At 49.3% G+C, this 14,319-nt stretch overlaps 1 protein-coding gene across 3 annotated transcripts in view; it reads left to right on the top strand.

The window, feature by feature from the left end:
* Positions 1–14,319, top strand: part of LOC134024622 (syntaxin-binding protein 5-like) — a 71,132-nt gene that overhangs the window by 23,965 nt on the left and 32,848 nt on the right. For all 3 annotated transcript variants that reach the window (XM_062467189.1, XM_062467188.1, XM_062467187.1), the window contains exons 3-5: positions 2,200–2,281; positions 3,001–3,101; positions 9,863–9,997. In XM_062467189.1, coding sequence (XP_062323173.1) covers positions 2,200–2,281; positions 3,001–3,101; positions 9,863–9,997 — 318 coding nt within the window. The remainder of the gene's footprint in view (positions 1–2,199; positions 2,282–3,000; positions 3,102–9,862; positions 9,998–14,319) is intronic.

The following is a 14,319-nucleotide window of genomic DNA, read 5'->3' as shown; positions in this document are numbered from 1 at the left end:
CGCCATCTCTTTCTCCCCCTCTCGCCCTTTCTCTCTCACACACACACCGTCTGTCTCTCTGGCGCCTTGTGTGTGACACAATCAGACAGTGTAGATCCATCACACTTTCCTCCGTTGCTGTCGGGTGGGCGTTGAGCCTCGCTGTGATGAGATGGGGGAGGGGGGGGGCAAGGGGGGGGGGGGGGGCAAGGGCCAACTAAGAGCTTTCCCTGGGTTGTATTGTCTTCGTAATTGTCCCTCTGTTGCTCTTGAGTGGAGACAAGTTTGCTGTGACAAGTTCACTTTGTTGGTGGCAGGGCTGTGTGCATGCAAGAGAGGCCGTGGGCCACATGAGAGAGTACGTGAACGTCACAAAATACAGTTCCTGTCGACAACTTTGAGGTCAGCTTTTGAAAGTTTCATCTGACATGACAAGACTGAGGAGATGACCCAGTTTTTTACTTCCCTCCCTCCCTTTCTCTCTTCTCTTACTCTCTCTGTTCCTCTCTCCCTCTTCCCTTCTCTCCCTCCTCCTCTCTCTCACTCTCTCACTCTCATATCTCCCCTCCGGCCAGTTTGTCCATTATTGGAGTCTCAGCCAGTAGTGGCGCCAGGGACAGTAGCATACTGTGGGGATAAACAACACAGGGGACAAACTGATGTTGTCATCAACCTCGATGACTGAAACATCTTGTTCCTGCAGCCGCTGAACACACCAGGGGTTAAATCCACAGCAAAACTGGGGCTTAATCACCTTACGAAGCATATCAGTTTTGACATTTTCCATATTAAGCTTTTTCCTCAGTATCACCTGGGTTAGGTGGTACTTTAGGGATGGAGTACACCCCCTTGTAATGAAATTGGTTCCTTCCGGAATGAAAAGTAGACGCTAAGCCCTGAATCATGCTAGACGGATGAAATGTTTTGTTAGACATTTTAAATTAGGCTCCAGGCACCGGTAGAAAATGTTAAAAGCCAGTGTGTTTTTTCTGGGAACACGGTTTGAAGGCATTGTCCAGGGAACTGTTTTTATGAAGCTGTGTCTGCATGCTTGTCGATAATATGCATTTGGGACGTCCTTCGTTTAAAGAGAAACGGCAAAAAGGGCGGTTCAAACAGCACAACCTTAAATCCATCCTTAATTCAGCCTCGGAAAGATTTTGTTGCCAGGCAACCTACTAAATTAGTTTTCAATTAAATCACTCCTCGTCCACATCACTGGACAGAGCTCCATCGACAAAGGCTTCACTGTGTGTGTGTGGCTGTGTGTGTGTGTGTGTTAGCACAGTATGTGTCTGCGTATGATTGCGGGCACGCATGCGTATGTGTGTGAACATGTGGCTAAATGCATCAAGTCGGCGGCCGCACAAGTATCTCCTGCCGCACTTAGGCTGCGCCCGAGTACGCCTTCTAAGTGTACATATGTGAACCCTGCTCACGCGCTCGTGAGGAACAGAGACCCGGCTGGCTTTCCTGGTGGTGGTGGCGTCTCTCTGGCGGAGGGGCGTCACGCCTCTTGGGTTCCCCCTCAGAGGAGCTGACCTCCAGCACTTCCCGCCTGATCAGGAGTCAAGGCAGTGAGGAACGCCCATCACGAGCAGGAGCCCGCATGCCGACATTCAGTCGAGGAAGCGTTTGATCTCTGTCTCCTCTCCGTCGGACGTTCCTTCTCTCTCTCGACCTCTGTTGGTCCTCCTCTCCTTGCAGCCTCCTTTGATTTCTCTGTCGTCCTATACCATGTCTTACCCTGTCTCTCCATAAGCCACTGGCTTCTGAGCCTGACTGCGTGCGTATGCATTGGGAATGTGTGCGTTTGTGTGTGTGTGTATGTGTTTTGCACATGGCAATAGTATCTTTTTTCCCCCCACTGATGGCAGGCAGCAGTTGAAGTGTATTGGTCTGGCCCCGGGCCCTCAAGGTGTGAGAGGAAAGGGACCCAGTGCGCCCCAAAGGCCCCTGTGTTCCAGAGGAGGTGAACCCTGTAGGACTGCCACACAAAGGTCAGGCTGGATGAGGCCAGTTCTCTCCCTCAGGGGAGGGAATTGATGTCGTGACATTTCCACAGTACACGCTGGCGGTGCTGCTGACCTTTGACCCCCTGGGGCTGTGTGACAGGAGAGGAGACTAACCTCTCTGTGACACACACACATGCACGCACGCACACACATCTTTTTCTGTCCTCCAGTCCTTCGCTGTATTCCTTGACAGAGGCCTCCTCAGGTTCGGTCGCCCAGGTGTGGAGTGCTACTGTCAGCATGAGAGCGGAGCAGCCGTCATCCAGCTGCAGTTCCTCATCAATGAGGTAGGAGACCCCCCACACACACACACACTTAAGACCCGCCCCCACCCTGTTCCTCTGGAATTTTCGGCATCCCTCCACCCCCTGTTTTCCTCTTGCACCTCACCATATGCGGATGACACTCTGCCTTCTGGCTCTTTACGAAAGCGAAGCCTCACACTCGCTGCTGTGTGAATTTGCTGCAGTGTTAGTGCGCATGTATGTGGCTGTGCATGGGTGTTTTTGTATGTGGCCTGGGGGGGGGGGGGGGGATTGGGGCGGGCTTGTGTGACTCAGCAGCTGCAGCACACCCTGTGGAAGTCCCCCCCACCCCACCCACCCACCCCCCCTACGCACACACACTGTCACACGTAATGAATCATCACTACCTTGAAGAGAGATGTCTGCTTTAAATTCAGCCTCTATTGCAGCCAAGGGAATAAGCATGTGGCCTTTGTGAGTGTGAGTGTGAGTGTAAGTGTGTGTGTATGTGTGTGTGTGCAGTGCATTCCCATCTCTCTGGATCTCCATTTCTTCTTCTGTGTTTCTCGTTTCCTTCTTTTCTGAATGTTCATGTTAACACTGGATTTAAATTATGAACCACATTAATAATCATTTACCCATGTTAGAGTGTGACCAGACCGAAAACAACATCTCTCTTGGGTTCAGAATACTGTCATGTGAGCAAGTGTGAAAGGTAGGACTGGGTACCGACATGACCCCTATGTATCTCCTAACCACAGGGGGCGCTGGTGAGCGCTCTGGCAGACGATAGCGTCCACCTCTGGAACCTGAGGCAGAAGAGGCCTGCCATCCTCCACTCACTTAAGTTCAACAAAGAGAGGTAAGAGGGTGATCTGAGAGTGCTTAGGACGGCAGTTTCCTTATCTCGCTATCTCTATCTCTTTTCTTTCTCTACATCTCTCTCACTTTCCCTCCATCTCTCTCTCTCGCTCTCTCTCTCTCATCATCCCCCTTTTTCTGTAATTCTCCTTTTATCCACCTTTCTCTTTGTTTCTGTCTCTTGCTGTCTCTATTTCTCTCACTTTCCCTCTCTCTCTCTCTCTCTCTCTCTCTCTCTCTCTCTCTCTCTCTCTCTCTCTCTCTCTCTCTTTATCTCTTTTCTTTTTCTCTTTTTTCTCTTCCTCTCTGTCTTCATGAGCTGTAGTTGACTGAGATCTTTATTGTAGTCATTAAGCTATTGTGTTTCCTGTCCAGGGTCCTGTTAAGAGGCAAAGGGGAATATCACATGACATATGTTTTCATACAATGATTGAGTTGACAGATAGATTGCGTTGTGTGTGTTTGTGTGTCCATGCGTGGGTATGTGGTGTGTGTGCAAGCATGTGGTTATTGTGGTGTGTGTGTGTGTGTGTGTGTGCAAGCATGTGGTTGTTGTGGTGTATGTGTGTGTATGCGTTGGTAAGTGTCGGTGTGTATGCGGGGGTATGTGTCAGTGTGTGTGTGTGTGTGTGTGTGTGTGTCTGGGGGCTATGGGAGTCAGGTGGCTGAGCGGTTAGGGAAGCGGGCTAGTAATCTGAAGGTTGCCAGTTCGATTCCCGGCTGTGCCAAAAATGACGTTGTGTCCTTGGGCAAGGCACTTCACCCTACTTGCCTCGGGGAGAATGTCCCTGTACTTACTGTAAGTCGCTCTGGATAAGAGCGTCTGCTAAATGACTAAATGTAAATGTCTAAATGTATGTGTTGTTGTGTGTGCGAGGCCCCAGGCCATGACACAGCCACACCTGATCCCTCCACCTCCTCCCCCCTCCTCTTTCCTCCGCTCCCTCGTTTACGCTTTCCAACCCATCAACGATTATTCCAGTCAATCAGCTTTAAGATACTTCATCTCCACCGGGGCGCAGGTGCGAACACCTACACACACACACGCACACACGCGCACAGACTCCCTAATATGTTATGCCTCTCACATTGTCGTGATTGCACCACCTACTGTATCTCACCATGATTTTGTAATGAGAATGACATTAGCAATTACAGACTCATAAGATAACATGCCCTTCAAGAATCATATCTTTTATGCTTTACCTCAGTAAGTTGAGCTCTTCAAAGGAGGTCACCAGAGTCCAGAATCACCTCACCTCAAGAGGAACGAGTGAGCCGTGTCTACTGCAATCATCGACGCAGGGCTTACCCATCACAGCCAATCACAACATAGGCTGTTGATCTGTCAGTCTTAAAGGGGAAGGGGTTAACCATCAGGGCCAATCAGCTTCTGCGGTGCTGATGTGATGGACAGGTGGCCGGCAGCGGCTTTTAGGGGTGAATGTGTTCCCGCCGCAGCTGTCACCGTGTGTGACATTTAACGAGCGTGGCTCTGGAACACGACTGCGACGCAAAGCGACCCCCCCCCCCACACACACACACACACACACACACACACACACACACACACACACACACACACACTCACACATCGCCCCCAAGCGTCAGGAGCAGAGTGTCTGAACCCTATGACATGAGAGGAGACGGAGACAGTCTCACAGAGAGGAGGAGGAGGAGGAGGAGGGAGAGGAGGAGGAGGGAGAGGAGGAGGAGGAGGTTAGGAGAACGAGCGAGAGGATGAGAAGCACAAAGATGAAGAGGAGCAGGAAGAGCAGGGGGGAGGAGATGAGGAGAGAGGAGCAGAGGAGAGAGGAGGGACAGATCCATCAGAGATGAGATGGACAGAGTCCGAATAAAGGAGGATGTAGAAGAAAAGGGAGAGATGGAGGAAGAGTAGAAAGGGATGGATTGAACAGAGGAGAAAGATGTGATGTGAGAGGCAGAGGTCCTCTGGTGTGATAGAGAGAGGGCAGAGGAGAGTGTTTAAAATTTCCAAGTAGGGGAAATAAACTGGCAGATTAAACAGTGACTGAAACTCTCCTCTGTCACAAAAACTCATCCCATCTCTCTAGTTTCCCTTCCTCCCCTCCTCCCTTTGTTTCCTGAATTCTTACTTTTTTCTTTAAACACTTCAACCACAGTCTGTCAGGTTGGTGGAGACAGGCCGGCCATTTTCCCTGTCAACAAACGGACAGAGACCTAACTCGAGCTGTCAACTCTATGAAACAGAATGAAAAAGAGCAGTTTACGGCACAGCACAGCACCGAACAGAACAGAACAACACAAAACAAAACAGAGAAATACAGCACAGACAGCATAGGACCAGACAGAACATATCAACCTACATCCATGATGTATTCCTCCTAACAATGAATTATGACGCAGCTTTTTCATACTGTTTTGGTTTTCCATGAGAGCTTTGGTATCTTTGTGAACTATATGTTTTTGAGGATTTTTCAGCTAACTCTTCATCTCGAGCCTACCTAGGATAATGACCTGGTTCTGTTGATGTAACCAGGGTGGACGCCTCAGGACATTTTCACCCCCAAAAAATCAAGCAAGCGGCTATAGCATTTGAATTGGGTGGTGGAAACTCTCAATGCGTAGACTGCTGGACGCATTCTATACTTCTTCCCATCCCCTGATCTGTTACCTGTCCTCCTTCCTTCATTTCCAGCTGATCAAAGAGGAGTGGATGGCTGTAGGCAGAGACTCAGAGACTCATCCCTTGTCTTTAGGTTAGTGAGGTAGGGCCAGGGGAAGGAGACAGAGGACTGGGGAGACTGGTGAGTCTGAGGGTTGAGTCTGAGGAGACTGGTGAGTCTGAGGGTTGAGTCTGAGGAGACTGGTGAGTCTGAGGGTTGAGTCTGAGGAGACTGGTGAGTCTGAGGGTTGAGTCTGAGGAGACTGGTGAGTCTGAGGGTTGAGTCTAAGGAGACTGGTGAGTCTGAGGGTTGAGTCTGAGGAGACTGGTGAGTCTGAGGGTTGAGTCTGAGGAGACTGGTGAGTCTGAGGGTTGAGTCTGAGGAGACTGGTGAGTCTGAGGGTTGAGTCTGAGGAGACTGGTGAGTCTGAGGGTTGAGTCTGATGAGACTGGTGAGTCTGAGGGTTGAGTCTGAGGAGACTGGTGAGTCTGAGGGTTGAGTCTGAGGAGACTGGTGAGTCTGAGGGTTGAGTCTGCGGAGACTGGTGAGTCTGAGGGTTGAGTCTGAGGAGACTGGTGAGTCTGAGGGTTGAGTCTGAGGAGACTGGTGAGTCTGAGGGTTGAGTCTGAGGAGACTGGTGAGTCTGAGGGTTGAGTCTGAGGAGACTGGTGAGTCTGAGGGTTAAGCAGAAATCCTGCCTCGTCATTCTGGCTAAGAGCCTCTGGCGGCCCCTTGCTGCAGAAGCGTGTACTGCAATACCTTTACAACTGTCCCTGTAAGGATGGTGTTAAGATGATTGGCGTCTTGGGACTAGGGCACATCGGTGACACACATTCTCAAGCATACACGGTTTGTCACTCTTGCACACACACTGCTTGCATGTCCACACTCATGTATGCACTTGCTGGCACACACGCTGTAACACACTCGTAAGAAACCATACTTCTCTGTCAACCACCAGTGGTTCTGTTCTGTTTAAGCCGGGCCGGGCCCCGACCCAGAACCTTGTGTAGACCCCCAAGTCAAAGCGGACCTGACAAGCTAACCAATTAGAAGCTGCGCTGAAAATAGGCCACATATATGAGAGATGAGAGGCCACCTTTAATTGTCCAACCCTGTTTTAATAATGCCACACATGCAACACACACACACACACCACACACACAACCACACCACAGACACACACACACACATACACGCCTTGGATCATACTGTGAGTGCAATGAAGGTTTGGTCAAAATTGCTTTTTATGGATGTTGAAATGGCCTGCACATGTGTGTGTGTTCTATAATGGGTTTGAACCCCTCTATATTAATAGGAGTTGATCCCCTGAGCCTGTGTGTTAAATTGAGGGCTTCTGGCATTGGTGCTTTAGAACAGCCTTCCCTCACACACACACACACACACACACACACACACATGCATATTCTATATACGTATGTTCACTCACACTATCTGCTCACTCAAGGTCTCTCCCTCCTAATCCCCTCCTCCCCCCCCCCCCCCCACACACACACATACTTCACATCCAGAGCCCAGCCAAGTGGCTATCATGTTCCCACTCATTAGATTCTATCCTCTTCTTCTTTCTATCTCTCCATCCTCTCTTATTCCCTTCCTATGAGGACGTGAGGGGAGCTTGGTTCAACAGGCAAAACAAGGATTCAGGATGAGGGGAAAACAAGAGTGTCTGTGTCTCACTCTTGTGCCTGGAGCAGTAACATGGGGTGTGTTTGGTTTCTACACTAATAGACATGAGGGAGTGTCTTACGTTCGTGCCGTGAAACATCTTAGCAAACAACCTCAAAAACACAGCAGCTTCATACAGTGCGTCGAACACCAGCATGTAAGTGGGCCTGTTAGTTCCTGAGTAGATGAGCTTCCGCCAAGCGGCGCTCTGCCGCCGTGTGTCGTGACTACTTACAGCTGAGGTGGTCTGGGAGAGGCGCCCGTGGAAGATTGGGTCGCCACTTGTGAAACTTAAAAGCTCTCATGTGCTATTACGTTTCTTGCTTTGCTCCCATCCTGCCGTCCCTCTCAGCCAAAACAAGATTTGGCTTGTTGAGTGTGTCTGGGCGAGGGGGCATTTGACGCACACACAATACATACAGTATATACATACAGTAGCCTACGTACTCACAAACACAAATACGCGTACACATTCTCACACACACAAAGACACATTTGCACACATACTAACCCCCCCCCCCCCCCCCCCCCACACACACACATGCATGCACGTCTACATAAACATTCTAACACACAACGGACATGCACATTCACACACACATAGACATAAACTCTTAAATAAATGAGCTCATAGGTGGCTACAAATCAATGACCTCCCATCTCCTTTCTCTAATACTGTTATCGATCCTTTATCTATACAGGGGATCTTCCCAGACATGTGCCTCACCAGCAGAGGCCTGTGAACTACAGACAGAACAAAATATCAACAGATAAATAATATGCAATATAAGCACATAGAATATCAATGAGATGTTGAATTTCTCTGTCTGCATGCAGTATGCCTATGCATACTTTAGGTGGACTTCTGTCTGTAACTGTGCATGAGTGATCAAGTTGATGTATGAAAATATATTGATGTTTTTGAGTGGTTTAGTGATTATGATTGAGTCGATGCATGTGTAAGCGTGCATGTGTCTGTGTGTGTTTCTGTGTATGTGTCTGCGGGCGTGTGTGTGTGTGTGTGGATGTGAGGCATGTCGAGGCAGGCTTTTTTCCAACTTATGAATATATTCATGCACTGCAGAACAGTGGACCGGAGACAGAGACTAGCCTTGCCCAGGTGTGTGTTTGTGTGTGTGTGTGTATTTGTGTTGGACTGGCAGTTCTGAATGAGCTCCTCTGCAGGAGGGGAGATTGAGATAGAGAGAAATAGTGAGAGATGGATGTGTGTATGTGTGTGTGTGTCTGTGTGTGTGTGTGTGTGTGTGTGTGTGAGAGAGAGAAAGAGAGCTGCAGATATCTTACAGTATCGTACAGTATAAAAGAGGCAGCAAGAGACAGCAACAAAGAGAAAGGTGGATAAAAGGAGAATTACAGAAAAAGGGGGATGATGTAAGAGTTAGAGAGAGAGAGAGAGAGAGAGAGAGAGAGAGAGAGAGAGAGAGAGAGAGAGAGAGAGGGAGAAATGGGGGGAGAGAGCATTTTGAAGGACACCACGAGAACACAGATCATCTCTAGCCTCTGGGCCAATCGGATTCCCCATCCCAACCTATTTCCTGTCATGTTATGTCAACACGTCTCTACACTATCTCAGGTCTTAAATCTTACAGATCTTATCAAGTCATGTGTTTCTCTCAAACACATCACACCTCACCCACACAAAGGAAAGATAGCTACCACCTCCAACAATTCATTAGCTGTCCTCTCTCACCCCCCCTTCCTTCCTTCCTCTTTTTCTTCCTCTCTTTCCTCCTCTCTTTCCTCCTCTCTTTCCTCCTCTCTTTCCTCCTCTCTTTCCTCCTCTCTTTCTTCCTCTCTTCCCCTGAGGGAAGGCTTGAGGTCAGTGGTGGTGAGCTCAGGTGGAACGGACTTGTGGTGTTGACCGAAGGGTCGTCTCACTTTGACTGTGTTTTATTCATGAGACCCTGTTAAGTTTAGGGTTGAGACTGAGATAACCAACCCCTAGTATGACCCTCCCCGCACAGAGCTCGATGTCTCTGTTCAAAGAGAGAAGGGGGATAGTTGAAGGGCATATCTAAGGGGGGATGCTCTAGAAGGACACACTCACACACACAGAGACACATACACACTGGTCTCTTATGCATATGTCGTATCCTTCCTGATGAAATCTTTCAGAGGTCTTTCAGACAGTTACAGATGTTATAGCTTCTTGGTTGGTGTAGGGGAAGAAGGTTATATTGATGTACTGAAACAGTGTGAAACTTTTTCATTCTTTTGAAATTCTTTCTCTGTTTATGTTGGACCTGAAAATATAACCTCTTCCCTTGTGTTTCTCCCCCCATTTCTCTCTCTCTCTCTCTCTCTCTCTCTCTCTCTCTCTCTCTCTCTCTCTCTCTCTCTCTCTCTCTCTCTCTCTCTCTCTCTCTCTCTCTCTCTCTCTCTCTCTCTCTCTCTCTCTCTCCAGGATAACCTTCTGTCACCTGCCCTTCCAGAGTAAGTGGTTGTACATCGGCACGGAACGAGGAAACATCCACATCGTCAACGTGGAGTCCTTCTCACTCTCAGGCTATGTCATCATGTGGAACAAAGCCATCGAACTGTGAGTGTCACTCAGCACCAGGCTCACTCTCTCTCTCTCTCTCTCTCTCTCTCATTTTCGAGATGGTTCTTAGGAGGTTCTCAGAAGCTGGCTCCTTCCCATATCCTCCATTTTGACCTGCTCTAGAGCCCTTGAATAAGTCACTCCAGCTTTTGGTTGAGAGGTTTTTCCCTCCTCTCTTGTACACACGTGTCTCACATGAGCCTGTGCGTGTCGTGTGTGTACGTACGTGCGTGTACGTGTGGTTGGCCCCTGAAAGGGAGGGAGGAACAGACGTCTGCTGGGATCAGTGCACGGCACCCACATACGTCTAGTCTTGACAGGGCCGGGAGGAGAGGGGGAGGAGAGAGAGGGAGGGAGGAGTATGGGAGAGAGAGGGAGGGAGGAGTATGGGAGAGCGGTAGTAGGCACGAAGCGAAGGACGTCTGGACAAGTCAGGTCATTCATGAGTTGGAGGTAAGAGAGAGAGAGTAATAGAGGGGGTGGATGGCGAGGGGGGGGGGGCGTATACTGTAGATAGAGCGAGTGGGAGAGAGAGAGAGAGAGAAAGAATGAGAGAGAGAACAAGCAGCCACTGCCTTGTTTTGGCAGAAACAAGAAAACGGAGTTCAGGAGGAGGGAGGGACAGAGGAAGGGAAGGAAGGGATGGAGGGACAGAGGAAGGGAGGGAGGGATCGGGGGACAGAGGAAGGGAGGGATGGAGGGACAGAGGAAGGGAGGGAGGGATGGAGGGACAGAGGAAGGGAGGGATGGAGGGACAGAGGAAGGGAGGGAGGGACAGAGTAAGGGAGGGAGGGAGGGACGTAGGGACGGAGGGAGGGAGGGAGAAGGAAGAGGCAGACAGGCGTGATTCTCAGAGGACATGACCCTGACAGTGAAGGAGCTGCCACTGGTGCTCCCCAACTAAAGGAAAGCGTCAACACGGCTTACGCCTGCTCGGCTAAGCACACACACACACACAGACACACACCACACGCATGCATGCGCACAAACGCAGACACTAAAACATTTCTCCTCTTCTCTCGTTTCCTCTCCTCCTCTCTCCATTCATCTTCTCTCGTTTCCTCTCCTCCTCTCTCCATTCATCTTCTCTCGTTTCCTCTCCTCCTCTCTCCATTCCTCTTCTCTCGTTTCCTCTCATCCCCTCTCCTCTCTCCTCTCCATTCCTCTCCTCTCAGACTTTCAGTAGCTTTGCAGGAAGAAACAAAAGGACTGTATAGGAAGATGATTTTGAAGACTTTCAGGCTTTTGTACTGAATTAGCTGCTGTGAACTTGCACAAAAGTATAGTGTGTGGATGTGTGAGTGTGTGACTGCCTATTGGTTTCTGATGACAGCAGTATAACACAAGGCTTTTTGATGAGGGTGATCTGAGAGTGCTTAGGACGGCAGTATCCCTATCTCGCTATCTCTATCTCTTTTCTTTCTCTTTCTCTTCATCTCTCTCACTTTCCCTCCATCTCTCTCTCTCTTTCTATCCCCCCCCCCCTCTCTCTCTCTCTCTCTCTCTCTCTCTCTCTCTCTCTCTCTCTCTCTCTCTCTCTCTCTCTCCCTCTCTGTCTCTCTACCTGCATTGTTGCCTTCAAGGATACCAGATAGCTCTCCTGCCTTTATCTTCCTCCTATTGTCCTCGTTTGATGCTGTCATCAGAGGCTGACAGTGGAGTGGGCGGCCCACAGAAGACTGACAATGGAACTGTATATGACACCTCTTCAGTCTGGGCCAGACAACAGCACATAGCCCCGAGGAGCAGAACAAAGACCCGACAAGAGGAGAGAGGAACAGGACCACAGGCCCACACTCTACAACACTCTTATCCAGACCACTGTGGACTAGAACTCTACTGTCTAGAACAGTCCTATCCAGACCACTGTGGACTAGAACTCTGCTGTCTAGAACAGTCCTATCCAGACCACTGTGGTCTAGAACACTACAGTCTGGAACACTGCTGTATTGAACACTGTGTTTGGGACTCCATATAGAACCCTGCCCAAAACTCTAACCCTGTTTTCTCTAACCCCTAAACCTAACCCGTAGTTCCTTAGTTTACTAATTTTGAGGGGATTTCTGGTCCAAACACACACACACACATGCCTTGGGTTTGCCTCACTTAAAGGTGTGTGACTCACTCATTACTCCTGAGTTATTGTACTGGAAACATGCAAACACACACACACACACACACACACACACATTGCACCAAACTGTATTCTACAGTCAGTGCCGTTGGCAGTGCAGCCAGGTCACGTGTGGATGGGGTGATGCTTTGTGTGTGTGTGTGTGTGTATAAATGTGTGTGAGAGAATGTGTGATAATTTTGGCCAGCTACATAGTCACTGGGTACAAACAACTTGAACAGAAACAGGGAACATCCACATTGTCTGAGTTTCTCTCTCTATTGCGTCCCTTCTACTTCTCCCTCTCTCCTTTTCTCTGTTTCTCTTTCATGACTCTCACTCTCTCTCTCTCTCTTTCTCTCACTCTCTCACACAAGCACATACACACACACACACACTCTGTAGTGGGTGTAAGTGAATGAGGCGTTGAGACATGGCTCAGAAACAGAAGGAGCCCAGCTGGCAGTAGCATACTGTCAGAGAGGTGGCACCACACAGACTGTGCCTGTCACACCCACACACTCACACCATCCGTCCCAAAGGCTCAAGGCTCCAGAGACCTGACCCAGCCATCCTCAACCCGTACTGGGTCATCAAGAGCCAGCACCTCTGCCTCCATCCAGCCAGCCTGGAGCATCTAGCCCCTCCAGGGACCCTGTTCCCAGGATCGTGCCCAGCTAAGTGGCCTTTCCTCTGGGGAGACGGGGCTTTGCTCCCTGGCTCCAGGTGGAGTTGACCCACTAGACGGTTCCATTCACAGTGTGGGCATGTTAACCACACTTCAAATGCTACTTTCAACCGTATGAGCTAACACCCGTGCACACACACACACACACACACACACACACCAACATATGCCAGTGTAGCCATGGGGGACTTTTTGTAGCCATGGGTGACAGGTGTTTTAGTGATGTAGGACGATGTTGCCCGCAGTGATGCCAGGTGTTCTGAGCTTTGCTGGTGCTTTTGTATGCGTGCGTGTGTGTGTAGATGAGAACATGTATGTATATGTGTGTGCAAGGAGCGGGGATTTGGTTGATGCATGTATTGGCTGTATGTGTGGGTGTGTGTGGGTGTGAATGAGTGTGTGTATGAGTGCGTACGTTTGTCCTTGTCCAAGGTGAGGCGAGGCAAAGCCGGTGCCATGAGGACGGGATGTCAGATTCACTGAGCCAAACCCTTCTTGTGGCTTATAGATATATATGGTATTTGTCACCTATATGCCACGGGACGTTTGGCTTGATGGTGTGTGTGTGTGTGTGTGTGAGAGAGAGAGAGAGGGAAAGAGTCTTGATGACATATAGGGCATTGTGTGGCGTGTGATATTTTAAGTGGTTTTAAGTTGATGTTTTTTGGTTACGATATCCGACATGGGACATTAGGTTTGACAGCATAATAGTGCGTGTGTGTGGTGCGAGTGCTTCCGTGTGGGAGAAATTCAAGTGAATACCAATCATTTATAAGCAAGTTTAGTCCTAGAAATCCACCTTTAGATTATAAGAATATATACTCAGAGACTATATACTCTGTTCTATCTTAACTAAACACACACACACACACATGCTTTTACACACACAGTCACAAACGCACACTCGCTCAATATTCAGTCATATTCTCACCATGTGTTCGCCTGGGCGCTGACAGTGACACTGCATTTTACTGAGAGAATGCAAGAGGGTTAGAATGTGTGTGCGTGTGTGTGTGTGTGTTTAAGAGCCTGTCTGCTCTCTCTGCCCATCTTTCCTCTGTTGCCATGGTGATCCTTTTCTCCAAAACCTGGCCGCGCGTGTGTGTGTGTGTGCGCTCATGCGGGAGTGTGTTTTGATACATCCATTGGTGTGAGTGTTGGTGTCTCTAGTACTGTGGGAGTGTGTGTGTTTGTGTGTGTGTGTGTGCGTGCGTGTGCATGTGTGTCTGTGCCCCTGTAAACAGGCTGGGTTTTAAGTAACAGTGAGACAGTGAGGTAGATTAGATAAACAAACAGCCAGCTGCAGTAGAGCTAGGTAATATGAAGGCCTGGACTGCATTCCAATACACCACACTCATCCTCCAGTCTCCTTGCTGCCATGGCTGCACCCCACCGTCCTGTTTTCCTTTTGTGCTATTTATTTGCTCTCTTGAACACACACACACACACACACACACACACATAAACACACCATGGGGAATCTGCCTGACAGCCATCTGTCTTAGCTGTCAGTCAGTG

Source organism: Osmerus eperlanus, chromosome 8 (genome assembly GCF_963692335.1).
Source record: "Osmerus eperlanus chromosome 8, fOsmEpe2.1, whole genome shotgun sequence".
Lineage (NCBI taxonomy): Eukaryota > Metazoa > Chordata > Actinopteri > Osmeriformes > Osmeridae > Osmerus > Osmerus eperlanus.
Note: the sequence above shows the minus strand (reverse complement) of the source record. Positions and strands in the feature narration are given on the sequence as shown.